Source organism: Polyodon spathula, chromosome 1, assembly GCF_017654505.1.
Source record: "Polyodon spathula isolate WHYD16114869_AA chromosome 1, ASM1765450v1, whole genome shotgun sequence".
NCBI classification, from domain to species: Eukaryota; Metazoa; Chordata; class Actinopteri; order Acipenseriformes; family Polyodontidae; genus Polyodon; species Polyodon spathula.
In genome coordinates, this window is record NC_054534.1 from 12,210,753 (window position 1) to 12,236,801 (window position 26,049).

At 37.7% G+C, this 26,049-nt stretch overlaps 2 protein-coding genes across 2 annotated transcripts; both read left to right on the forward strand.

Moving 5' to 3' along the window:
* Positions 1-14,460: 14,460 nt before the first annotated feature.
* LOC121315098 (cyclin-O-like) lies at positions 14,461-16,725 on the forward strand. Its single transcript, XM_041249053.1, has 3 exons — positions 14,461-15,231; positions 15,576-15,767; positions 16,273-16,725. The coding sequence occupies exons 1-3, from the start codon at positions 14,752-14,754 to the stop codon at positions 16,723-16,725; spliced, it is 1,125 nt and encodes a 374-aa protein (XP_041104987.1). The 5' UTR covers positions 14,461-14,751.
* Positions 16,726-21,553: 4,828 nt separating this feature from the next.
* Positions 21,554-22,511, forward strand: LOC121315155 (multicilin-like). The gene is made up of 3 exons (XM_041249192.1): positions 21,554-21,834; positions 21,964-22,036; positions 22,237-22,511. Exons 1-3 carry the CDS (start codon positions 21,781-21,783, stop codon positions 22,509-22,511), a joined length of 402 nt encoding a protein of 133 aa, XP_041105126.1. The 5' UTR covers positions 21,554-21,780.
* The last annotated feature ends 3,538 nt before the right edge of the window (positions 22,512-26,049 follow it).

Consider the following 26,049-nt stretch of genomic DNA (forward strand, 5'->3'; position numbering starts at 1 on the left):
AGAAAGATTTAAAGCCTTTACTGTTTACCCCTGGTCACTAGTGCCAGATTTAACTTTAATTGGGTGCTGCTGTCCTTATAGTGTGTTTAATAAAATACCCAAATGAATGTATAAAACAAACAAAAAACCATTTCTTTTCAGTGAATTTTAGCAGTTTCCACAAAAGTTAACTGTAATTCACAGTTTTTGTTTGAAGCTGCTGTAAAGATAGCAGCACCATAATTCCAATTTAATCCCAGTCTGACAATGTTTGGTACCTAATCTCAAGAGGAGGTTGCAGTTCATTTGGCCGAACCAACTAATCTTGATTTGTTTGCTAATGTTCATTAAATGTTTGTATTTTACATGTTTTCTTATATCAAGTGTATGTACAGTATGTATTATTCTTTGTGATTTTAGGTTGTGGGTCCATTTACAAAAAATAATATTCCCCTCCTAAAAGACTTCCTCATTGACTATTGTTTGCCGGTTTGCTGGAACATGGTGATGTAAACAATGCTAAATCAATGACTCAGTCAGGCATTTGGCTGAGACTTGGGTTTCATACCCTAATGGTTGTTTTAGTGCTGAGCATTTAGTGATGCCAGATTGATCAAATGTGTGTGATTGGCCGAATTGCACGTCATCATTTATAGTACATTATAGTGCACCTGTTAAATTCCTTCATTACAGTTCAAAGTGCACTTGGATTCGATTTTTTCTTTTCCAAACAGGTAATTTTCAGACCTCTATCTTTATGGTGTTGACTGTTTGCTTTCAAAGGTTATCTGTTCTTTCACGCTTGTTTAAAATGATAAGATTTTAAAATACCTTTTACACATTTAAGAAGGTTTTCACTTTGACAATCATGCTAAGCAATATTGGCTCAATTTGTGTTTCCTGTAACATGTAAAGCAATGCAACACCCTTTGTAATTTCTGGTTTGTGTCCTATAATGACCCACAACTGCTGCAAACTGCAGCAGAAGCAGGCCTGCTTGACTTGCAGAGGGATGAAGTGGCAAAGAATGTAACTACACTAGGGAGGCTGTCAACTGCTTTGGGGAATGTAAACCCATTGGACTGGCAACTGCTTTCTGAGGAAGCCCTTGCTCACTGTGATTCTTTTTGTTTACTACCCCCTTTTTTATATAAATATTTTGTGCTCAATAGACTTTACCTTTACACCTGCACTGCTGCTGCTGCTAGTCATGCTTGCACACTTAAAGGTAGTATAAGGACCCCATCTTCAAAAAGAAGCCCAGGCCACTATAACCACATAACCAATGGACAAACCATCCTCACTGTGCTCCCTTTTGATAGCTATCTTCCAGACATAATAAAATAGCCCTTTTTTGTATCTGATAAAAGTCTTAACTGTATAGGCCTACCCTTTCACTGAGTGCACCTTTGTTACAAATAACATTATGGCTCTCATTTTTTAGTATGAGATAAAGACCACCAATGTTTCTAACCATTATTTTGTATTTATTTAATTACTTGTAAAATATGATTTTATAGGTGACCACAAAATTTATGTTGGAGTAATTATATGGTCTTTTTTGTTTTGTACAGTCAGCTCAGTGTTATCTATTGTCTTGCTGACACCAGGAGTTGGTAAAATTATAAAAGCATATTTGATAGGAAACCAGTAAATGATATGGAGGTAATTATATTGTATTTTATAAGTACAGTTAGTTCAGCATTAGCTAGTGACTTACTGTATCTGATAGTTCTCAAAGAGCTAAAAGCAAACCAATATTAATAAGCAGAAGCTGGTATTCCTGATATATCGAAGAAAAGATTTAAAAAACAGAGTGAAATCTTATACGCCATGTTTCAAGGATGTACTCGATTTACTACTCACAAAAGTGTAATTACCGCCCTTTCTTGTAGCGTCAGATTGATTAAACAAAAGCACATTTCAATGTATATCAATTAATTTTAGTAGTGTATTATTTTATACATATACCATTTTTAATTTCATTACCATTAGTGTCAACTTTCTCATTGCCATTACACCTGATTAACACAAGAGGACACTGCACACTAAAAACTGGGGATACCTTGTCAACCCATTCATTAATGTGAATTTAAAAATACATTTGAAATAGGTATGAGCTTTCTAAGTGGTGTCTAAAAAAGAAACAGCTCTTTTAGGATGTTTGAAAAAAAGTGAAACGAAATTGGTGGGCTCAACCTAAACCCCAGTATAAATAATTATTCCACTTCAGAAAACCACCACACAAGTGTCAGTCTTTGTACCTTTCGGAAGTGCTAAACTCACAATACCATCTTTTGATCTGGTTTGCCACTGTAGTCTATCTACGTTTCTGTATGAATAGTAAAAACACAAATGCTTCACCAGCTTTTCTGCAAGTACACCTTTCACTTTGAAGTTCGTTGTTTTCTCCTAGCTTTCTTGTGCATGTGCTGACCCTGCTTTTTTTCTTTAACAAGGGGATTATTCTTTTAGAAAGGTTCCAATCTGATTACTGGAGAGCATGATACCAATTTAAAAGCCACACTCGTTAACAAAAACCCTGGGTCGGCAGTTTTTTTACCTTTGCAGTTACTGAACTTTTCCTGGAAAATAAAACAAAAAAGAGAAGTCAGTACAGGTTTAAATCAGTAAGGGCAGTGGCTTTCTTTGTAGTGTAGAAGAATGAAATAGTCAACCCTCCTGTAAAACTGTGTCAACACTAGCAAGTACTTGAATTGGCAGCCCATTATTTCTCAGTTTAATGGGCAGTTACATTTTCAACTGTTGTATGTGTCAAGGAAGAAGCTACTGTATCAGCTAATCTTGTCTGGTCACAAGTGTTGTGATGCAGTGCTGTTATCATACAGCTTGTTCACAGTATAAACCTTGTATCGATGTACTTTATACTGTAAAACCTGTTTATTTTGGTGTTTCTTTGTGCTTCTAAAGTACATGCATACTCACAAACCATTAAAATAACAACAAATATGTGTTTAAACTCTGTTGAACAAGATTTATGTTATATTTTTAAACATTTGGTTCTGTAGCACACAGCCTGCAGTTAGTGTTTGTGTTAATTTGACAAGTTTGATATTGGCCAGCAACAGCTACACAGCTGAATTGTATTTCCATGGAAATCACATTCCAGCAATTATAAGCCGGAAGGTAATTTTGTCCATTTTTATATTCTCAAATCAACTTTTTTCAATTATAGGCTATCCACTTTACCCTTTAAACTTTATACTATCATATGGTGCATATTTAGGCACATCACTGAAAAATATAATACCAAAGCTCTTTCAGCAATTAAATTAGAACATTTGAAAATAGGAACTATAAACCTTTCAGACTAAAAACAGAAGATCTCTCTACCATCCCATCCTCATCTTCACCTCTACCACCGAGCACACCCCTTATTCCCCACACCTCCTTTGAACACTGCAATCGCATACGCTTTCAGAACATTGGTCAGTTTTTCTGGTTTTAATTATTGCTAATTTGGCTTGCCCCAATAAAAAGTTTGCAGTTGCCACTTATTTCAGACACTTACTGTTAGATAGACGGACACCAAGGAATTATATTGTGTTGTATAATTTAACATGAATTTAGAATAACTGGTAATCTGGTAACCAAATGCACAGAGGTTTCCTTGCCGTTTTAGTAAAAGAAGGAGAGTTTGTTTACTTTTAACTTGGAACAAGCAATTTAGGAGAATAAAAAATTATGCATTTTCAGGTTTTCTTTTCATTTCATTAAATTAACACATTAAGGCATAAAAATACAAATTTCACCACATTTACTTCTTGAATTAAAATTATACTTTCGTATAATATTAACTGGCTGATCAAATAATTTTATTGCTATTTTTAATTATCTGTGTATTTTTTCAAGAAGTTAGCAGGCAGCCTTTCAAGCCACTAGTATAATACAGACATGAGGCTCTGCATGTTTGTCCAATGCTGCTCCCAGCACTAAACAGTTATAAGACTTACTTTTAAAACACACAGCATAGGTTCAAATACTAGTTTAGTGATTCAAATATTTACTATTGGTACTTTGAATGACAGATTATTTCAGAATTGCTAGTTAATGATATAAAGTAGGTGCACATAGAAGCCTTCTGTCTGGAGGGAAGGGGTTAATCTACTGTTTCAAATTACACAAAAAAAAAAAAAACTTTTCACTGCACAATTTGCATACAGTAACCTGCATGTCTTGTACACACACATATAGATTTAAGATAGTGGTGTCTGATTTGAAAGTATGCAAAGTACAGCACATTTTTGCTAATTGTATTGTGTTTACATTTGTTTTCTGATTTTTATAAATGAGATGAAACTTTGCACAGGCTACTAATAAGATCTGGAAACTGGAACAAAAAAAAAATCAGACAGGGTTTTAAGGCAAAATTGATTTGTGTGCAGAGTGTAGAGTTGTAGACAGACCACAAACATTTTAGATCTGTACAGTACAGGGATCTTAAATGAACTCCTCATCCAGGACTAAGTCGGAACCAGCTTGTGCAGCTGAAAAACACCAAGCCTGCCTCCAAATGAAGTCGTTGTCATTGTCATGGCTATTTCTGTAAATGTTGTTAGCAGGTGCTCTTGTTAGGGATATGATCATTTCATTCAGTTCCTGGTTGTTTGAATACATGATTCTGTCTCAACTGAGTTTTCTATACACACCTAGCAACCACAACAAGCATTGAACAAAAAAGTACTATCCAGTCATATAAATGTGTTGTATTGGTATTTCCTAATCTGCTAACTTGCCTATCATTTTATACAACAAGTGTTGAGAGTTTTACTAATTAACTTATACTACTGGTATGTAAAATACATATACACTAAATTATTTTAGATTTGCAACCTTATTCACAGAGCTTTATTCCTTAAAAACTGGGGATCAAGTTTGACATTCATAAACTGTTTCTAGACTGTGAAAGAAGCCACCAGTACTGAGCAACAGTTTCATGAATCAAACATGATTTCATTTAAATAAACATTCTTAAATATCCCAGCTGTCAAAGCTTTGGGAATAGAACCCAAAACAGACTTTTAACCAGCAGTTTTCGGTATATCCCAAATGTTTTAAGTATGCCATTTTAGTGAAGGTAATGAATGATCTAAACAAATCAGAAATGTAATGTAAACTGTATAGCTGATTATAGGCTGTTCTGCTGATGACAAAGAAGAAACATTTGTTGTATGACACAGGCTTTCCTGAACACTATCATACCTACTAATTAGGGAATGGTAATGAAAGGTCTGTCAGTCCGTTAGTTATTAAATATCCCAGGCTGCTTAAGTGCTTTTACAACAAAGTTTTGATTGCTCCTGGACACACATGTGGTATCACTTCTGGGAGTTTCTTACCGAGTAGCAGGCTAGTGGTTCATTACAACATCAGCATCAGATTTGGTACCAAGTCTCATTTCTTGAAGTTTGCTAGATTCAGACGTTGTAAGTGGACAGAGAGACTGCATTACTCTTGGAGGGGATCCCTTCATGACAGATGCATTTCTCCTCATGTTACTGCTAGGCAGGCTTGTGCATACTTTCAGATACTGTATGGTACAATATACATCATATAGATTTCCAGGTGGTTCAAAGCCTAGACTGTAGGCTGTAAAAATACAGTTGTAACATCAAGTAAAACTGAAAATGTTGTGAAACTATTGCTTCCTTCAAAAGAACTACAATCTAATGTTATTTAGTTCACATATTGACCCAGGCAGAAGCTATAAAACCTAATTTTCTCATATCACATTTTTTAAAAATGTTATTTCAACATGAATCCCTACTAATGGTGTGATAAAGATAAAGGATTATTTTCTTCCTCAAGCCATTACAAACAATGACATGCTATCTGCACAATAGAAAACAAATACAGCTGCACTATGTCATGTAGAGTGTATATCAGCAATATTTGTTGATTGAATGAAGAAGTTGGCGAGAGATTGTAAAGTGATAGCAGCCAGTTTACATGTTCTTGAGGTACTGACAAGACTACCTGATTCAAAGTGTTTAATCTATTTAAAAACATGAGTTTCAGATCTCCTAGAACTACAACTCCCCAGTAATGTTGTTGGAGCTGACACCCTGGGATCCTTCCAGAAGCTGCTTGATGAGATTCTGGGATCAATAAGCTACTAACAACCAAACGAGCAAGATGGGCCGAATGGCCTCCTATCGTTTGTAAACTTTCTTATGTTTTTATGTTCTTACACTAATCCTGCTGGAGCCCCAGCTGCAGGGCTGCAGCATGTGGTGTGGATTTAATCCTATTCCCACGCTGTGAAAGATGTGAACCCTGCAGGGACCTTGATGCATCAATATCTGGGTATTCCTTTCATGCATGGCTCTAATTAGACAATAATGGCCTTAATAACATGGACTTGCAGTGAACAATAACCTAGGTCTAGTTAAGTAATTTTATCAAAATATTTGTATACGGAAATAATCTTGAATACTGAGGCTTCATGAAGGACAATGCACCCAGTTGGATCAGTACAGTGTAGGAGGGCTTGCATTTTACTGCAGGTGATCTCTGTGTAAATGATTTCCCATTGAGAAGTGCAAGTTGCGTGACCATATAAAAGGAGTGTTATTTTAGGGATGGTTGCTTAACCACAAGGGGAATGTTATGTTTTCCCTCCTTTGATATCCTCATTGAAGTTGTTTACGTGTTTTGAAAGCAGTAGTAATATTAAAAGAACATAATAACTTAGTATTACTACAGATGCTACCATTGGGTGTTTTATGGTGGATGTTTTGAAAGCCGCTGAGGTCAACTTCCAAAAGCTGAAGGGTTTGATACCTTCATGTACTACATATATAAGGATTTCCTTGCCTGGAACCAGCCCCATCATTTATCTGTGATGTGATTCACCCCTCCCACTCCCTTGGAATCATTACAGGTAATGGAGCACAAGATAAACAACAATATTGGATTAAAGTTTAAAGCACTTCAGTTGTTGGGTGCTTTTTATCTTTTCTTGCATCTGAAAACATATTATAATGCTGTACTGGGCACATTTCTGAATTTTACAGGCTGGGTAAAGATAATGTGGCTGGCCATTAACTCTGCTTGTAGATTACATACATTGAAAAGATGTTAAAAATATATTATTCGTTATTTAACTTTTTTTTTTTTTTTTTTTTAGACCTACAATTTTGTGCGGAAATAGATGGGATTACTGCCTAGAGTATTTAAATGTGAAATGCAACCCAAACTAAGATGTTGTTAATGTGTGGTGAATAGGAGTTCAGATTGCAAACTGCCTGCGTTCTTTGAAGGGCCGTGCCTGGAGTGTGAGATCACTCCCGGGGAGAGCCCTCCTTCCCTCAGTCATACGCGCCAATCTCTTTATATTGCTAGCTACTCTTTTTTACAAAATTGCACAGGCTCACACCAGCCTGTCACCCCCCACAATCGAAGTCTAAATGATACAGCGGCCTTTAGAACAAGCTGGCACAAAGAAGCCAGTGTTAAATATGGGGGAAATCTAAACGGACAAGCTTAACAAATGAATTATCTTAACTTGTAATTAAAGTAGTATGTTGGGATTTTTAAATAAATTGTTAGTCTGTACTGTACACAGTACATCCAGATCTTTAGAAATTAAAGATTTTAAACATGCACTATTTATTATTTTTTTATTCGTTGAGAATATATACGCTAGACCCACGTAAATGCAAATGTTACCAAAATAATCATCACAAACTATGTAAATGTAAAAAATCTGTTGCATAACATTTCTGTTTAATTCTTAAACATTTTGCTTAGTGTTGGGAAAGTAAAATATTTCTGCAATTCGACATGAGATATTTTATGTCTAATTTCTAGTTTAATCAAGCCATGAATAACAGAAGACTGTTCATTCCTAAACAAATACAAAACCATACAATTGAGGTCATGAACAGTTAATTCCATATTCATATCCATCAAAGTATAGTTGAATTGTTAATTTTGTACACCCTTATAATTTATGATTTAGTAACAAAAAAAATAAGCTTTTTATTTCTATGAAAATTCTCACCATTTCCAAACAGGTTGTTTAACTCAAATTCTATAGTGCAATATAGGGCAGACCAAAGGGAGCAGTGATTCTTTTTTCAGGATATACAAATGACCTAAAAGCAGAAAAGGAAACCGGGGCAACTCATTTAAATGAGAGTTTTGAAAACCATGTGAAGTTTAAACAAGAATACTATTAAATGCATTTCCATTTGCAAATATATTAAATGTATTTCAAAATAATAATGGTTAATTCTCAGCAAAAAGGATATGTATAAGGATGTTCAGCTATGTATTGAATAAATATTAATGAGAGATATACATTAATTTCACAATAGCATACATTTCCTTATGCATTATATGCATTCTGACAAAACAGGTTTCCCTATTGTTTTGAATATTGTCTGGCGTGTTCAGAATGGCCTTGCCCAGTTCACAATGTAATTTCCAATTCACTAAGCTTTTATCTTCTTGTTGTTTGTCTTTGCAACTATTTAGTTATATTTATGTGCTAAAACACGTACATTATTTATGACAAGAATTGTGAATTTGATATTACTAATTTTGAATGACATAGTTTGGAGTTTGGAGTGCTGTTAAAACTGTACACTAACTTCAACTACCATGTGTTTTATAGTTAGATAAGTTAATACACAATGTGTTTAACAATGTTTGAATAATGTACTCTTACAAAGAAAATCAAGCAGCTGACATAAAAGCCACCAACACTAACAATTGGTCCATGGAGCACTTCATTCTCCATAATGAACTATTTTTAAAAACTCATAGTAATTTTAAGATGATTGTTTCTTGAAAAACACAAATATGTTAATTTACAGCTGAGCTGATAAATCTACACATAGACTCAATTTTACACATGACAGTAACAGAAATACAACACTTTTATAACCAACAAGTTAGGTTTTAAAAAAAGGAAATATTTACCCAATGGAAAAAAAGAACATTTCTGACAGTACAACTGAAAAATCAGTTCCCTTTCAATTCGAAGATGGCCACCAAAACATTGTTATGGGATATACGCCTGCCTATTGGTAGGTGTCACTGAGCTCTTTCTATCAAACCTCCCCTTGGTGTAATTGTCACGCAGGGGAGCCTCACCCTCTCTTCACTTCTCAAGATGGTATGGTAAGACCTCTGTGTGCATTGAGCCCTTTTTGTGCTGAAAGCTGGCTATGCCATTTTCCCGGAATCAGTAGCTCTTAATTCGTAGCCTTTTTTTTCTGTTTCTAACTATCAGCACCTGCTCACTGTGCATGTCAGGCTGCTTCTATCTGATTCTCTTCTGTCTGTCATCTTTAATTCGACTGCAGGTAAGTATTATTATTAAGACTGTATGCTTTTCACCCCTTTCTTACTTGGGAGAGCATTGTTACTCCAAGGGGCTGGGCCTGCCTGTACTGCTGTATAATCTATTATTGTAATATTGTATTGTGATTTACTGTGTTGTACATGTCAATTACCCGCTGCAGCTTCGGCCCTGGCTCCCTGTTGTACGCTATGCTGTCAGGGTAGGCACCATGCACAGCTGGCCCGGTGTTTTTTAAATACCGTGGTGTGTAAGACTCAGCCCGTGCTACTTAGGTACCACGGTGGGCACGGTGCAGTACCGATACAGGCAAGTGCGCACTGTGAAAAGCGCTGCACTGTATTCGGTGCATGTCTGCACGCAATACTCGGTGCAAGCAATAGCCCGGTGCATGCGGAACCTGGTGCACGCAGTGCACATTATACAGGTGCTGCACGACACACAGTGCATGCGATGCTCGGTGCATGAGACGCGCACAGTATCTGTTGCCCCGTGCTTAGTGCACTTGGTGCGCACGAGACTCGGTGCACGTGGTGCACACGGTACTCGGTGTGCATTATACCTGGTGCTGCACAGTGCTCTAGGCACACGGTGCACACGGTATCTGGCGCTATTGTGGGAACGCAGTGCTGCACAGTACAGGTTGCACGTAGTGCACAGTACTTTGCCTACGGTGCTCGGGTCGCATGGTGCATGCAGTGCACACAGTGCTTGGCCACTTCTTCAGACCTAGCGCAACAGTGCCTCATTGCCTCTGCTGTTGACTTGAATCCGCCAGTTTTTTTTCAGCCCACCTACTCGGCGCGCTGTTTAAAAAAAAAACCCAAAAAACAGTCGCACTCACTGCCGTGGTGACTGTTATTTTACCATCAAAATTGCTATTGTGTGTGTGTGTGTGTGTTTTTCTTTAGTGCCTTGCAGTTTAAAAAGAAAAAGTAGTAGCAGCATGATTCCTCTACTGGGACCCAGCTCTACAGGGTCCCCCTGTTGAGTTGAATCAGCAGGGTTATTTTAGCCTGCCTACTTGGCATGCTTGGTCACCCGCCTGGCATGGTGAATGTGTTCTCCCATAGCCGAATGGTTGTGTGTATCAGTAAAAAAAAACAAAAAAAACACAGTACACTTTTATTCCTGCCTAACACGCCTCAGCTCCTTGAGCCTGTGCTCCACTCTGGCATATGCTATGAGCTTCCACGTAGTGTGACCGCACGTGGCCCAGGACCAGGGTATCACCGCTCTGCACCATGGTGCAGCACCGTGCGCTCCCCTGTACTGCTCTCCTGATTGCTTACTGCAGTCACTCGAGCTATGTATCCACCCCGGTGTATGCTATGCGATACCTCGGGTTGCGTTGACTTTACGCGTCCATGCCTTGGTGCTTAGTGCCACAGCATGTCAATAACACTCGGTGTCCCCAATGCTTTGTGCACCAGTAGTGTATTCTACCTCACTCAGTGCCCTCATTGCGTCTACACCCTTGGTGCCTGAGTGCTTCAATACACGGCTGAACCGTATGCGGTGTTGGAAGTGACTCGCCAGGCTGTTGGCCCAGCGAATGACAGACACCATCGGCTGACAGTGTGTCTTGTGTGCTCAGCGGCCCTGCGCTGGTGGAGGCCTACCTCTCACCTGCACCAAGGAGTCCGTATGGGGGTAGTTTCCAACCATGGGGTAGTGACGACGGATGCCTCTAACTCAAAAGGTTGTGGCGCGGTCTGCGAAGGTAGAGGAGTCAGTGGGTCCCGGTCAGGCCGCTGGACGTCCCTGCATATCAATATGCTGGAGCTACAGGTGGGTTCCTTACCCTCCTGCGCTTCCTACCCATGGTGCATAACGAGCATGCGTTGATCCGCACGGACAACACATCATTGGTGGTGTATGTCAACCACCAGGGTGGCCTTGGGTTCCTGAGATTATATTGCCTTGCCATCAAGCTTTTGATTTGGGCCCAACAGAACCTGCTGTCCCTTCGGGCGAGGCATGTCCATGATGTGGACAATCGAGCGGCAGACCTCCTCTCGAGTAAGGGTCCGCATCCATCGGATTGGTGGCTCCACCCTCAGGTGGTGCAGCGCATTTGGGAATTGTTTGGGCGCAGGTCGATCTCTTCGTCTCGGCGGAGACGACTCTTTGCCCCTGTGGTACTCCCTTCACTGCTTCGGCGGTCAACTTGGCGTCGATGCCCTAGTCCATGTATAGCCCAGAGCACTCCTTTATGTGTTCCTGCCTCTGCCATTACTCCTTCATTTCTCGAAATCTCCTCAGTAACGGGCAGGCTCCAGTTATGGGTCTAGCCCCTAAAAGGGACTTGTGGTCAGCCTTAGGGCTGTCAGATGCGGTTGTGGGTGCACTTCAAAATGCTAGGGCGCATTCCACTAGGTCTCTCTATGCCTATAAGTGGAAATATTTCCAAAATTGGTGCCGTACTAACAGTCATGATCCAATCTCCTGTCCCATGCCTGTCGTCTTGCAGTTTCTGCAAGATCTGATTAAGGCTGATAGATCACCTTCCACACTGAAGGTATACCTAGCGGCTATTTCTGCTTGCCATGCCCCCATTGACTCAGTGTCTCCGGGTGCGCATTTCCTGGCTACCCAGTTTCTCCGAGGCTCTCGACGGTTGCGCCCTCCTAGCAGGGCTACTCTCCCCGAGTGGAGCCTTGAGATTGTACTGCAGGCTCTCACGCAGGCCCTGTTTGAGCCTATATACTCCACAGCATTCCTCTTGGCTATCACCTAAGCAGGCAAAGCAGGTTAGTGAGCTGCAGGCGCTGTCTGTGCATAGCTCCTGCATGTATATTTTGGATGATGGTAGCAGAGTGTCACTGCGTGCAAACCTAGCTTTTCTCCCCAAGGTGGTTACAGCCTTCCACATGAATCAGTCTGTGAAACTGGAGTCCTTTCATCCTCCACCGTTTTCTTCTGAGGAGGATAGGAATTTCAACTTTCTCTACCCAGTTCAGGCATTGAGATGCTATGTGGAGAGGACGAGAGCGCTGCGTCAGTCTGACCAGCTCTTCGTCTGCCACTGGACTTGGACTCTGGGACAGCCCCTTTCGAAGCAGTGACTGTAGCATTGGATTACGGACACAGTCTCGACTACATATGATGGTGCTGGCTTACACCCACCTGGGCGGGTAGCTGCACATTCCACGAGAGGTGTGGCTATGTCATGGGCACTCTTCAGAGGTGCCTCCATGGCTGAGATCTGTAATGCGGCTAGCTTGTCTACCCCACATACTTTTTCCAGGTTCTTTCACCTGAATGTGATAGATCCCGCATTGCCTCTATGGGCACTAGGGTCCTTGAGGTTGTACGTTTGCACCGCTGACCTTGGTCAGGCAGGGCTAAGGCGTCCATCGTATTCTGCCATTCTTCTCTCCCTCATGACAGTTCTGGTACTTGTTTTCCCATAACAATGTTTTGGTGGCCATCTTCGAATTGAAAGGGAACATTAGTTTACCTACTGTAAACCCGGTTCCCTGAAAGAGAAGATGGCCACCAACCGCGAGGTCGTGTCGGTCGTCATCACGGTTGCATCGCGAAAAGAGGGTGAGGCTCCCCTGCATGACAGTTATGTACCCTCTGTAGGCGGGACCGAGGGGGTCACCGAAGGGAGGGGGCCTATCGGCAGCTTTGATAGAAAGAGCTCAGTGACACCTACCAATAGGCAGACGTATATCCCATAACAATGTTTTGGTGGCCATCTTCTCTTTTAGGGAAGCAGGTTTACGGTAGGCAAACTAACGTTCTCCAAGCACAGTATTATTAAATAGCCCTGAGTGGGGACTGCTGCGCAATACACAGGACAGTGAATGAGAACTGCTTGAGTTGTCATTATTAGATATAAACACTGAGATTTGCTATATCATTGTAAAGTAAGAATATGCTATATCATGAGAAAGTTAAACAATAATTAGCCATCTAGAAAATAAATAATAGAGCAGTGAAATCTCAATAAAACCATGGCAGCGAGCGGTCTGGACCACCTTGATGGAGTGGTCTGAGTGGTCCCAGTCATCTGGACCACGTGTGTCAACAAGAAATTAAACACTCTTGCCTCTTTGTTTGTAATTTTGTATGAAATGTAAGCAATGTGAATAAGATATTAGCTTGACTGTAAATGATCAACCTAACTTTCTGTTTGTCTAATACCACTCAAAGTAAAATCCTTTTTGCCAGCCTCCATGTTTACACTATTGATAATAACAAATCAAATCAATTAACCGTTGATAAATGTAGTCGCATACAAAGGTGTTGGCACCCTACTTAAGATAAGATAATTCAAGAACACATGTTAAATACAAAACCTTTAGGAACATTAGCCACTAATTAATATGACAAAAAACAAAATACACAAATTCTGGCAGTTTAACAAACAATCGTTATAAAAATAAAGCACTTAAACAATTTCAAATATTTGTTCATGATAAAAGCACTAGCACCTTTACATCAAAAGTCTGTAAAAATTAAGTAATTAAACCGCATTATTAAATCAATAACCAGAAAAAGAGGTAATTATTTCCGACATCTGTTGAGAAGAACATTTTGACAGCACAGCAGATGATGGTCAAGACAGGAGTTTTATTTGCGTTTGAGAAAAACACTCATAGCAAACTACAACAAAGGAAATGGTTACGGAAGACTATCAAAAAAATATGGAATACCAAAATCCACAGCGTAATACTCAAGAAGTACCACAGAATAAATTCAACTGAAATGCTTGAAAGAAGTGTGTCTGAGCTGAAGGAAACATGCAAGCCCAGACTTCACAACAAGATTTAACATACTAGTTAAGAATGATCGTAAACTTCTGAAAGCGGAAATAAAAGCAAAAGGAGGACACAAGAAATACTAAACTTCAAGAAATACTAGAAACTTAAACTTTTTTTTTTTTTTTTTTAAATAAACATTAGTTGTTAAATTACTATAAATTATGTGTTCTGTTTTATTAAAAAATCGGTTAACCTTTACTGTGCTTGTCCTTAATCTGTTACATTAAATTATGCAAATTTTACTTTCATAGAATTTATTTATTTATGTATTTCTCAGAACTGAATTCCCAATACAGTCACATTGTCTGACTGGCATATTTCATGGTTTCAATAATCTTGTTTTCGGGAGGTAGGATATCCTTTCAGCTGTAACAACACAAAGTTCACTGATGCAGGCTAGCCAATAATAACTTTCATACTGGATAGATAATGTTGCCATGCAAAAAATGACAGAAATAATGCAAAACTATGAAAAAAACCTGCATGTAACTCTGGTAACTGCAGGGAGCGTGGCAGGGGCAAGTGCTGCCGTGACTCCTGTAATCAGATATCTAAACGACTGGCAATGCGCGCTGACTTAACCGGGAAACCCACTGATCTGACGTCACAGGAGAAAACACCCATAAGCAACCAATAAACCGTGCCTTCAAATGTAAATAAAATCATATGGACGGAGGAGGTTCTGCGAGTGCAATTGTTCAGTGTGCACAATCGAGTACCGGTCCTCACCTCAAAGACAGCACAATGGTCGCTTTTACTTTATATCAGTGCACAACCAAGCAGGCCAGTCCGAGTAAAAGGAAAAGGCAGGGAAATGAAGATGTGACCCCAGAAGACAGAGTCGAAGCACTCATCAGCAGGGCAAATATGAGGGCTCCTGTGAAAAAAGCCAGGTACCTAAGACACAGAAAGCAGAAAATAGAGTCTATGCTTAGCGACTCCGGCATTGGAGAAGATTTTGAGTCTCCTAGTCCCAGTCCTTCGTCAGATGCAGGGTGTGATAGCCCGATGCTGGGGCAATCCCAGTGGTCCACACCGCTAATAGACTGGCAGAATTTCAGAGAATATGGAGATACTTGTTACTTATACCAAAGGAACAACGAAGAGCGGTATCATCCAGTCAATTGTCTATCTATTCAGCCGCAGGTAAATACCAAATGTTTCATATATATATATATATATATATATATATATATATATATATATATATATATATATCGTATAATTTTTAATGAAAGTTACGCCGGGTCTCTATACCTTTGTTATAACTGTACATTTATTTCAGTTACCATTAATTTTTTATGATTATTTAAGAGTAATTTAATGTAACTTTAAAATGTTGTAATAGTGTTTGCTACAAAGTACATACTGAAAAATAGAACATGTCTAACAGCAGTAACAGTGCGAGTTAATTTGATCTATCCAATACTGGATTCTCCAAAATGAACTTGTATTTGTTTTATTTTTTAACCTGGTACATTTTTTTCTAGGTTACAGCAGAAGCTAGATGCAAGCTAATCAGCTGGTTGATCGCCGTCCATAGACATTTCAACCTGTGCTTTGAGTCTTTCTGCCTTGCAGTCAACATCATGGACCGTTTTCTCATGACAACGCCAGTTGCCTCCGATTGTTTCCAGTTGTTAGGCGTCACGTCACTGCTCATCGCGTGCAAACAAGTAAGTATGCATTCAGGTGCAGCTTTCTGAAAACATGATGCAAAAAAACTGCGTTAAAACTAACATATCCATTTTATTGTAAGTCAATATCATTTGTATTATCACCCCCCCCCCCCCCCCCCCCCCCCCCAATGCAAGCTTATAGGAGCAACATGCTGTTCAAAACACATATAGTGTTTTAGTTATACCACAATTGTTTAAAAGTTGTAAACACACGTATTGCCTAACGAATCAACCTAACTTTCTATACAACTCAATTTCATGGCATGGTGAAATTGGATACAAGTACTAAACTTAATTTCATATCCCATGTATTTTGCATGCAATAAGCATTTTTTCTTTTCTTTTTTTTTTTTTTAATTAGCTGCACTTTTATTATTGTGGAACTGACTAATGTTTTTTTTTTTTTTTTGTGTGTGTGTGTGTGTGTGGTGTGTGTGTGTGTGTGTGTGTGTGTGTGTGTGTGTGTGTGTGTTCGACACAACACACAAAATCAGAATGCCACCTCCACTTTAGTCCACCACGGATAAAGCAGTTGCTTGTCCTGTGCTGTGATGCTTTTACAAAGGATCAGCTTTGCAACCTAGAGTGCATTATCCTGATCAAGTTGAACTTCAGTCTGAGGGCTCCAACACTCGCTTTCTTCCTCGAGCATTTCACAAAACAGAGACTAGAGGGTGACGATGAGCTATGCAAACAAAGACTCTCAGAATCAGGACAAACAGAAAACCTTGCCAGGAAGATCGCTGAGCTCAGTCTGGCAGATTATGCATTTAATAGGTACCCTGCTTCCCTTCTGGCCATTTGTTCAATAGGGCTGGCAGACCAAATTATGGATCTTCATTACACGATCAGTCAGGATCTCAGTGGATATCCACAGAGTGTGGTGGATGACTGTACAGAAAATCTGAGGTTGCTAGTGTCACTCAACAGAGAAGTATTACATTCCTTGGCAGAATTATAATTTATAATGCACCTCTGAATATTGTTTATGCAATCTTCCATGGACTTGTTCTAATTTATATATATATATAGTATAGATTAATCACATGACTACTAGGACGTGGGATAGTGTACTCTAATCACAATAGCTAACAATCTCACTATAGCACTCGGTTACCTATAATGACATGCGCTACTAAAAACGAACATAATCGATATTATATAAGATCTCATAATTATTCGATGAGGACTTATAACATATACGTTAGAAGTATATGAACAAAGATTAATATATAATATAGTATATATATATAATATGTATATATATTTACTAAATAGAGATATATAACAGAATTCTGTTGTAAATGATGTGTTACTAAAATATTCTCTTTCTAAGACACTCTGTATAGACTCCATTTTAAGTTTTATTTGGTTGTTTAATTTCAAATCAATGTATATTATGCAATCCCTATACAGGAATGCAATGTTGTAATGTCTTGTACAGAATTCCTAAAGTATTGCTATAGTTATAGCTAATTTATTTTCTGTTACTGGAAAGGAAAACAGAGACCTCCTAAATGAGGAGCACTGAAATGAATATTGTCACTTGTATAACACTTTCGGCTATGTACACATTGTAAATAGTAATATTTATGTTTATTTATAGGCTATTGAAAATGTTGAATTTGTAATGATGTACTGTAATAAACTTTTGCACATTTGACCACTAATTTTGAAGTGCACTCTAATAAATAGTTATTTACAATGTGAAAAAAAGTATTATTATTATTATTATTATATTATTATTATTATATTAAATTATTATTCTTCAACCGGACATGGAATGAAATAGACCCAACAAAACAGATACTTTCTTGTATCCAATCGCTGTCCATTCTCTACCAGTATATATGGCTGTATTACTTCATACCCTTGAAGACCTATGCCATGCACTCCCTGGTAACTTTTCAACTGTATTATGCAGTGTGTGAATTTAAAACTTTACCAGACTCACAGTATGGGGGGAGCACACCCCTTGTGTTCATCTAGTGGTGATTTTATACTGGCTTCATTAGTGACATTCCATCATGCTCAGGCTTGCTGAGTCAGCCCCAGAGATTAAAATATGTTGGTGAGTTTGTTAAACAAGGTAAACTCTAAAGTGTGCTGCAGTAATAAATTATGACAAAGAACATTAATGAGGCACTAAACAGAATCAAATGCATATTCAGAGGGTATTAAGTCTTCCTTTAAGCTTTCCCCATAACTGTTCCACATGCAGTCTCTGAATAGCAGTTCCTCTGTGACCAATACTCTAAATAATTAATTTATCAGTTATAGACAACAGTCGAACCCATCGCTTATCTACTTATTGGTATTATTCCCTACTGGGATTTTCTCAACAAAATCAAGCAAAATACTTCACTGGAAGAGAATGAGATGGGTGAAGGAAAGTATTTGAGTGTGTTTTGTCAAATAAAAATTCATCGTTGAAACATTAATTCAAAACAATAAACACAAGAATAACAGTTTAAATCTGTATACTTCTCTAATATAAACAACATCTATAATTAAATGAATACATCAATTACTATAGGCTACGTGTAAAAAAATATGTTATATGCAACGGATTTAACCCCTTCGGTCACTTCATGTATGATACTGGCGGCGAAACTGCCTGTAAGAAAACGAGCTGCTGGCTGGACCCTGTGGTTTAATAATAAAAGGTACGCCAGTGTACGTTTATGACTTCGGGATTTAAAGGGCTATACATTAGCTATTTATGGCACAAATATTTTTTTGTCTGGATGGTAACGGCTTGTTTCTTTTTTTCTTTTTTTTTAGTGTCATCGAGTGTTTTACGATTGTTTTAGACTAGGTCAGAATTTGTAATTAATTTGTAAGTTTCCACAACACACAACGACCATCACAATTAACGACTATATTGTGTCTCCATAACACTCTCCTATAAATGCAGTTTCTTGCATGGATGGGCAACCTGGCAATGCCATTACCCTTACTCGAGATTTATAGAGCAGGTTACACCAACTTCTGTTTGTAGTCTACTTTTCGATTTGAACCTCTTCACATTTTCCTACATTAATAAAACGGTTATATATGTTTTTCAAACACGTAAGTCTCTCATGTAAAAAAAAAAAAAAGCACTGTAAATTATATCTAAGCACCACACACATTTCTCCTAAATTAAATATCTGTACAAAAGGACGAGTGCATTAACTGAAGTTTACACCAATCTGAATGATGCAATTTAACATAACAGTTTCGATATGTCACTGTATCAGTTTCCAGTTCCTTTTTGTATTAAGAAATTAGCATAATATGACAATTGACTACCTATAAAACCAATGAAATACTTGACTGATAACTAATTAATAGTTAGACTTAATATTTATATATTATATAATAATTAAATTAACGGAAACATTTAATATTATAAGTATGAAATCAGTTGACCACGAGCCACAAAACGACAAAAGGGCGCTCTCTAATCTTCAGCTTGCATTAATAAACTGCCGTAGTCTCTTGTGATCCCCAGTGTACAATGCGGCTGTTTAAATTTTAGCGCCTCTCCTCTGCACAGATTGTACCATCCAAGAGGCGCCACCTCTGGCGCTCACTCAGCTTCTATAGTTGTGAAAATGATTAGCCTTTGCTTGCCACAAGCTGAAGCATCTCCAGGGACGCTTTTACCTTGGAGACTTGATAAAGTACGTTGATTGGGTTAAGGCAAAAAATAACGACAATTGTTCAAGTATAAGAGCAATAGATAGACAGAAACTCGTGGTAAATGGTGCACGACTAACCACTGGGAAATAATAATAATAATACTTTTCATTTGCAGTAAAATGCAAAATGAAAGAAAAGCGTTTGGGAGAATTTGCCCCAATAGGATTGCGGATTTCTCTCGAAGTCAAGACAGAAAACATTCAAAAGATCAGAAAAATCTGTACCAAAAATTGGGGGCTAACGCCTCAATAGGATATTTTTTTAATAATGACGGGGACTTTTTTTTTTTTTTTTTTTTTTTAATAATAATAAAAAATAATAATAATTAATAATAATAATAATAATAATAATAATATACTTTCTAAAACTTTATGATGGATTGCCAATTCACATTGTGGTTTTACTAAACACCCATGTGTACATTTGTGTCTTTATAGGAAGTTCCAAAAACTGGCACAAACAATGCTCCAATACCAATATACATCGAAGAGACATCGCGTCTCTCACATGAAGGTACATTTTTGTTACCCGCACAAGTATTGACCTAAAAGTCTCGGTTTGACGATTGTATAACTTCTGATTGCTCCTTCCCAGCCTTTGCAACGATCGCCTGGCAAGATTTAGAAGATTGTACTTCAGTTCTTCAAAGAGAAAGTAACTCTATTCAGCAGGTAAGAGGTATCTAACAGTTAACTGACAGACAACATATTGCAGTATACTGTTAAATTAAAGACTACTGGGCAATACTTAAAACCACAACATCACAATCTTAATTATATGGTTCAGAATCGGTAATGTTTATCTATTATAGTATTCAACTATACGAAGCCTGAAACTGTTGTACTACATGTAAAATACGTAATACAATACAATGGTCTGTTTCTTAACTATAGATCACTGATGTTTTGGACTTTTGACATTAAACCTTACCGTATAGCTTAAATATAGTGGTCGAAAGCATATATTCTGTTGCAAATACAGACATTCTTGTTTCTAATAGGATCCTTTATGTTGTCTTTGTTTTGCAAATTATGTATAATTATAAAAACTGCAGCAGGTAAAAACAGAAACATGCAAAAGTACTTGATATAAACAAGAAAATATTTCAGTTGTAAACAAGGTTATTTAAATCCCTATAGCTCCACGTGCGTTCTGAAAATGTTTTGTCAACAGCCGTGGCGTTACTATAGGAACTTGCGGATGGAAACGCTGGATAATATTTTACAGCAGTTGACTCGGTGTCATAGCTGCTAATAAAATTAATGCAGGCTACTGAAAAACAGTCTTACTTTGAAATCCAGTGAGTAAAACGATGAACTGTTCTAAGTTCATGACATTACCTTTTTGTCAGGTCATGAAACATGTGTATACGTGATACTTTCATAAGCACAGTATCTTGTTAAAAATGACTGTTAATCCCCTTTGGCGTTAAGTGGGGGTTTATGTTTAAGATTGCTGGAATCCAAGCAGCAGCATTTGTCACTTTTACCAGGAAACGCAGTGAATATTTGGCCATAAATCAGTTTTGCAAAGGCTATCTGAGATTACCAGCTTTGTGTAAATGTTGCAGTTTTGGCACCTGTTTCTATCTAAAAGGCGTGGCGAGTAACTGCTTTCACTTCAGTTTGCGTACGCCCATTTTGACGAACCTCATCCAAATTACAGGTTTTAATGAGGCAAGTTAAAAATACAATGATAACATAAACAATAGACATCTGAAGAAACAGTAACACATGTATATATAGGGTAAGGTTAACAGCCAAGCAACTCGTTCGGTATTTTTCATTCTTTTTTTTTTTTTTTTAATACAAGGTCTGCATACTTTTCTTAAAGTGTAAGTATAACATTAGTATAACGTCATTTCCCGGGTTACTCCAATTCGTTTAGTGCAGTTAAAACACCGCAGGGAGAAGTATGTGGCAATACGACTGCCTCTTTTGTGTGAAGGAGGTGTTAGGGTTGATCTGTTTGTAGAGTGAAGGAATGTGCCGGTCGGGCGCTGTGGTTGGCTCGCGTGTCGAGCCTATAGGAACGCAGTAGGTCCGATGTATAATCTGCAAAGACAGACGAGTGTCAGTTTGTGCAGGGCGTGCCACCTCTGAACACGCTTCATCCTCAAATATATAACCCTTTGACAACTGGAGACAGATATCTGCTTGCACGAGTGGCATAGAGCTAGAACTAGTGCTGCAGACTAAAACTTTGTTCACGTCCAAAAAGGATAGGGCAGCTCTGCAGGACCTGTCAAATGACTTTTGTTACACAGCCGAAAATAAATAAATAAACAAATAAACAAATAAATAAATAAAGCATTTGAGAACTTTAAGACATGGCAGTCCAGACGTGTTACATGCAATTTCCATCATGGGGATTCGAATTCCAGGTATGATCCACTGGATGCACTGCACGTTGTCGTTTTTGTTGTTGTTGTTGAGTTAAAACCGAAATAAACAGAAAATTGCGCTTTTGGTTTACAGCTTATTATGATATTGACATTTATCTTATTTTAAAGAATGCTCGCCTGCCAGACACTTCGGATTTTGATCTTCAAGACTTCAGGGATGCGGTTGATAATTTCATTCCCGGTAAGTACGTTTTCATTGAGCATTTAAATTTAAATATATACTACTCGGCTATATTTAAATACTGACAGTCTTTGTAATAAATTGCTCAAATACATCAATTACGTCTTTTTAAATACACGTGAGGTTACTGACTTATAACCAACTCATATAAATATAACAACTGTAACCAATGCTTCATATGTCTCGATATATATCCACAGATCATCCTGCGTTAATGCAGCCCTGCCTTGGAGGTATTAACATGCAGACGTCCAGCTGCGATGTGTCCGACTTTGAAGCCTGTATCATTTCCCCTATCCCCGCTCCACAGGACCATCTCCTCCACAGGAACATGTCATACACGTGCCCTACACATGTTCACCATGACAATATGCAACCACTGGCTGAACAGTACTGGATGGACATGGCAGACCACAACCAGAAAGCGCTGGGGGATGCTTTAGTGGTCAACAATCAGGTAGGCAGCAATTTTTAACCATTCATTTTCAATGTACCGGTATGTGCGTAGCATCTGAATGACAACAGGAAGACCAAGTTTACTGGTGTATCAAGCAATGTGCAATTATAATGTTTAAAATCAACAGAAACTGTAAGCTTAGTCTTAAAGTAATAGCTCGGTCACTTGAAGTATTTGGCATGACTGGCTAGCTTTGATAACCATAGTCACTTTGTGGCGTTGGGTCGTTTAACGATTAAGCATGCAGTCTTATTTGTACTGACACTTTTTTTTTTCTTTATCACAGCTGCACGTCACATTAAACAGAAAACAAGATGAGATTGCTTCATTGCAGGAAAGAAATGTCAAGCTGAAGAAGCTTGCGAACCAAGCCAAGCATTTGGCTTCAGTGCTCGATGTAAGTGTTATATTCAGTGTAAGAAGTATAAGGTTTTTGTTAATGTATAAATTGTGACTGGGATATTAAAATGTTACACTTGTAGATCAAACCTGCACACTAAGAAATATATTTTGTATGCACGTAGCCTAGATGTAGCTAAGGTACATTAATCCTTTTACCATATCATCAAATTATGATTTAACTTTTTTTTAGTTTTTGAGTTGTGCTAAATGTATACGGTGCTTTGTCTGAATCTACAAACAAGTTTTGAATGTAAAATGTAGCTGCAATTACATCAGCCGACTACAGGTGGTAATGTTGTACTGCAATCCTGGTGTTCTGGTTTTTGCTGTCATGTTGGTTCATTTCTCTAGCTGTGTTTATTATTGCAGTGCTCTTGTTTTGTACTTAAGTCTCTTTTGTTTTCCTTTTCTTTCTAGAAACTTATCACACAATCTAAAAATACCAACAAAACCACTGTCCAACACTTTACACCCAAGACTGGCATGAAAAGACAGAGGCTGGAAGACTTGTACCAGCCCGCCCCAGACAGTAAAGCTGTGGATGATATGCTAAGAGACATTACAGATACTTGTCATAGAGCTTTACAATGCAACGCTAAGCATCCAAAATTGCAGCATGAAATGGGAAACGCAACTCAAAGCACGGAAACTATAAATATGTACGGTGCCTTCAATGGACTACAGACCTGTACCACGCGTAGCTCAGTCACCCTGGGCGGCAGTGACATGGATGACGGAATGTCCTTTAGAACCTCGATAAGAGACCACTGCACAATCAAAACTCTGGCTTTTCCTCAGGGGAATGCATTCACCACAAAGAAACCCTGTGGAGGCTATAAATTCCGATGGGTTCCAAACTAGATTGGAATTTCAGCTAACTACACTGACCAGATTATATAATGCAATATATATATATATATATATATATATATATATATATATATATATATATATATATATATTATATATGCAACTGCCGCACGTTATGCAACCTATTATACTTTGCACTGCCGCACTTAGGAACCTCTCTTACTGGTTGTATACATAGTAGGTTAGTCCTTTAAATGTCATCTTAAGAAAAAAAAGTGTTAATTATGTTATTATAGTATAGTCAAAAGTACGTATTAAAACATGATTAAGTGTTGTGCAACAGTTTAAATTAAGGATTTAAAAAAATCTACATAATGTATTTATGTATTTATTTATATGCAGTTACACCCTTGTGTTTTTGCACAACAACCAACCATTCTAAAATCATTTGTAGAAAAATAGTATTTATTTAAATGAAATTGCTGCTGTTAGACAGACAAAAGATGAGTTTGACTTTTATGCAACCACTGGTGTTCAACAGTCATACCTGAATGTTTTTACCAATGAAGGAATTCACTTTTTTGTATTTGTGATTGTTTTATATAAATATGTTTAATTTTCTTTATTAATAATTTTGTATATAACAAAGTTTATTATGGTTTTATTATTATTATTATTATTATTATTATTATTAATAATAATAATAATAATAATAATGTTTAAACATGTATTTTAGTACCATTGTTTACATTCTAAAACACTGTACTTTTTTTCAATGGATTTCGAGAAGAAACATTAAGGAATTCATGGTCAATCTCACCTACAGTAGTTCATTTTTCATCCGTCCCACAAAGATACATCTTGTATGAAGCTTATTTTATTCTGTATTTGATAGTCCTTTCTTAAAATTAGACAACACATTCAAATCTCCATCATTGTAAACTTTTACCTATTGTAAATTATATTGCCATACTGTAGGTGTTAATTATTGTGGCCAGGCCCGTCAAAGCCTTTTCAGATTCCTAACTCATTTGGTATGTGTTGGTTTCTACCAGACTGCTCCTTCCTGTGTGGGACTGACCCATTCAGTCCAGACACTTCCATGTCTCTCAGATCTGTTTTCTTGGAGACCAGATACCTAAACCAACTTGTTCCGTATGGAAAACTGAGATTGACTTCAATTAGGCTCATTTACAGTCACCCTGAGCTCTGCAACAACACCACTCTGCTCCTAGACCCTCTCTCAAGCCAAATTGGTTTGAAATGAGTAGATTGTTATGTGTGCTAATGTCCACTGGGGCAAACTAATTTCACTTTACCTGAGCAGGACTTGAACCTAGGCTTTAGGGTGAAAATGATGCTAATCTTGAGAATTAGTCTGCAGTGCCACCTAGCACTCTTGATCAGATTTCTAACCAATTCATCAGTCTGGTTGTAAATTAAGCACAGGAAATAAGAGGGTTCAGATCAGGGTTTTATGTTCTTCACACCACGAGGTCTTTAAACCACATTTTATTTCACTGCACATACTCTTACCACTTAAAAACATGATTACTGCAGTTTTACTTTATTGAGTGCTACGGATGACAAAAATAGATATTAGTCTATTGCCATTATCTGTTCTTAGCGTCAGGAAAAAAAAAAAGAACTACTTCTTATGATAGTTGTTAACCTCATTAAAGTAAAATATGCAGATGTACATTCAACTGATCTAAAGCAAATAGACCATCAGCACAGCAAGAGAGGCGACAGGGATGCTGATAATGTGAATAAGGAAAAAAGGTTATCACTCCTTTATAGACATCATTTACAACCATTCTACCTACTGATGCACCTGACTGTGGTATATATAGGTTTAAACATGAATGATTTATAAAGTATTTGTGTGAACTTCAAGAGCCGATCACATTATTCTACCACCTTGTGTGTGTGTGTGTGTGTGTGTGTGTGTGTGTGTTGTTGTGTGTGTGTGTGTGTGTGTGTGTGTGTGTGTGTGTGTATGACAATACAAAAGGCCTGGATTAACAGAAAGAATGTGAGTTTCTAATAATAAAACCTTTTGAAGGCTATTTCATATTTTGTTGGACAAGCGGGTAAGTCTTTTGATCTAATAAAGAACAAACTGAATCAATAAAATTTGTAAAACAGAAACCAGATACTGTATGTTGAATCAAAACAGTCACACCTAGAACATTTTATACCTCTGCAAACATATCAAGTGTGTGTTTAATTTAAGGTTTGATTCAGGATACACGGAAAACAAGTTCGATTGTCACATTGTCCAGAAACTATTAATCACACGTACAAAACAAACAGGTTGTTATTATACAATAGACATATTTAA

Excerpts from the sequence above, each read along its gene's own strand:
- LOC121315098 (XM_041249053.1), top strand. The coding sequence starts at position 14,752 with ATGGACGGAGGAGGTTCTGCGAGTGCAATTGTTCAGTGTGCACAATCG. Across the intron at positions 15,232-15,575 it reads GTCTATCTATTCAGCCGCAG|GTTACAGCAGAAGCTAGATG; the intron begins GTAAATACCAAA and ends ATTTTTTTCTAG. Across the intron at positions 15,768-16,272 it reads TCGCGTGCAAACAAGTAAGT|TTTAGTCCACCACGGATAAA; the intron begins ATGCATTCAGGT and ends TGCCACCTCCAC.
- LOC121315155 (XM_041249192.1), top strand. The coding sequence starts at position 21,781 with ATGGCAGTCCAGACGTGTTACATGCAATTTCCATCATGGGGATTCGAA. Across the intron at positions 21,835-21,963 it reads CATGGGGATTCGAATTCCAG|AATGCTCGCCTGCCAGACAC; the intron begins GTATGATCCACT and ends CTTATTTTAAAG. Across the intron at positions 22,037-22,236 it reads GGTTGATAATTTCATTCCCG|ATCATCCTGCGTTAATGCAG; the intron begins GTAAGTACGTTT and ends ATATATCCACAG.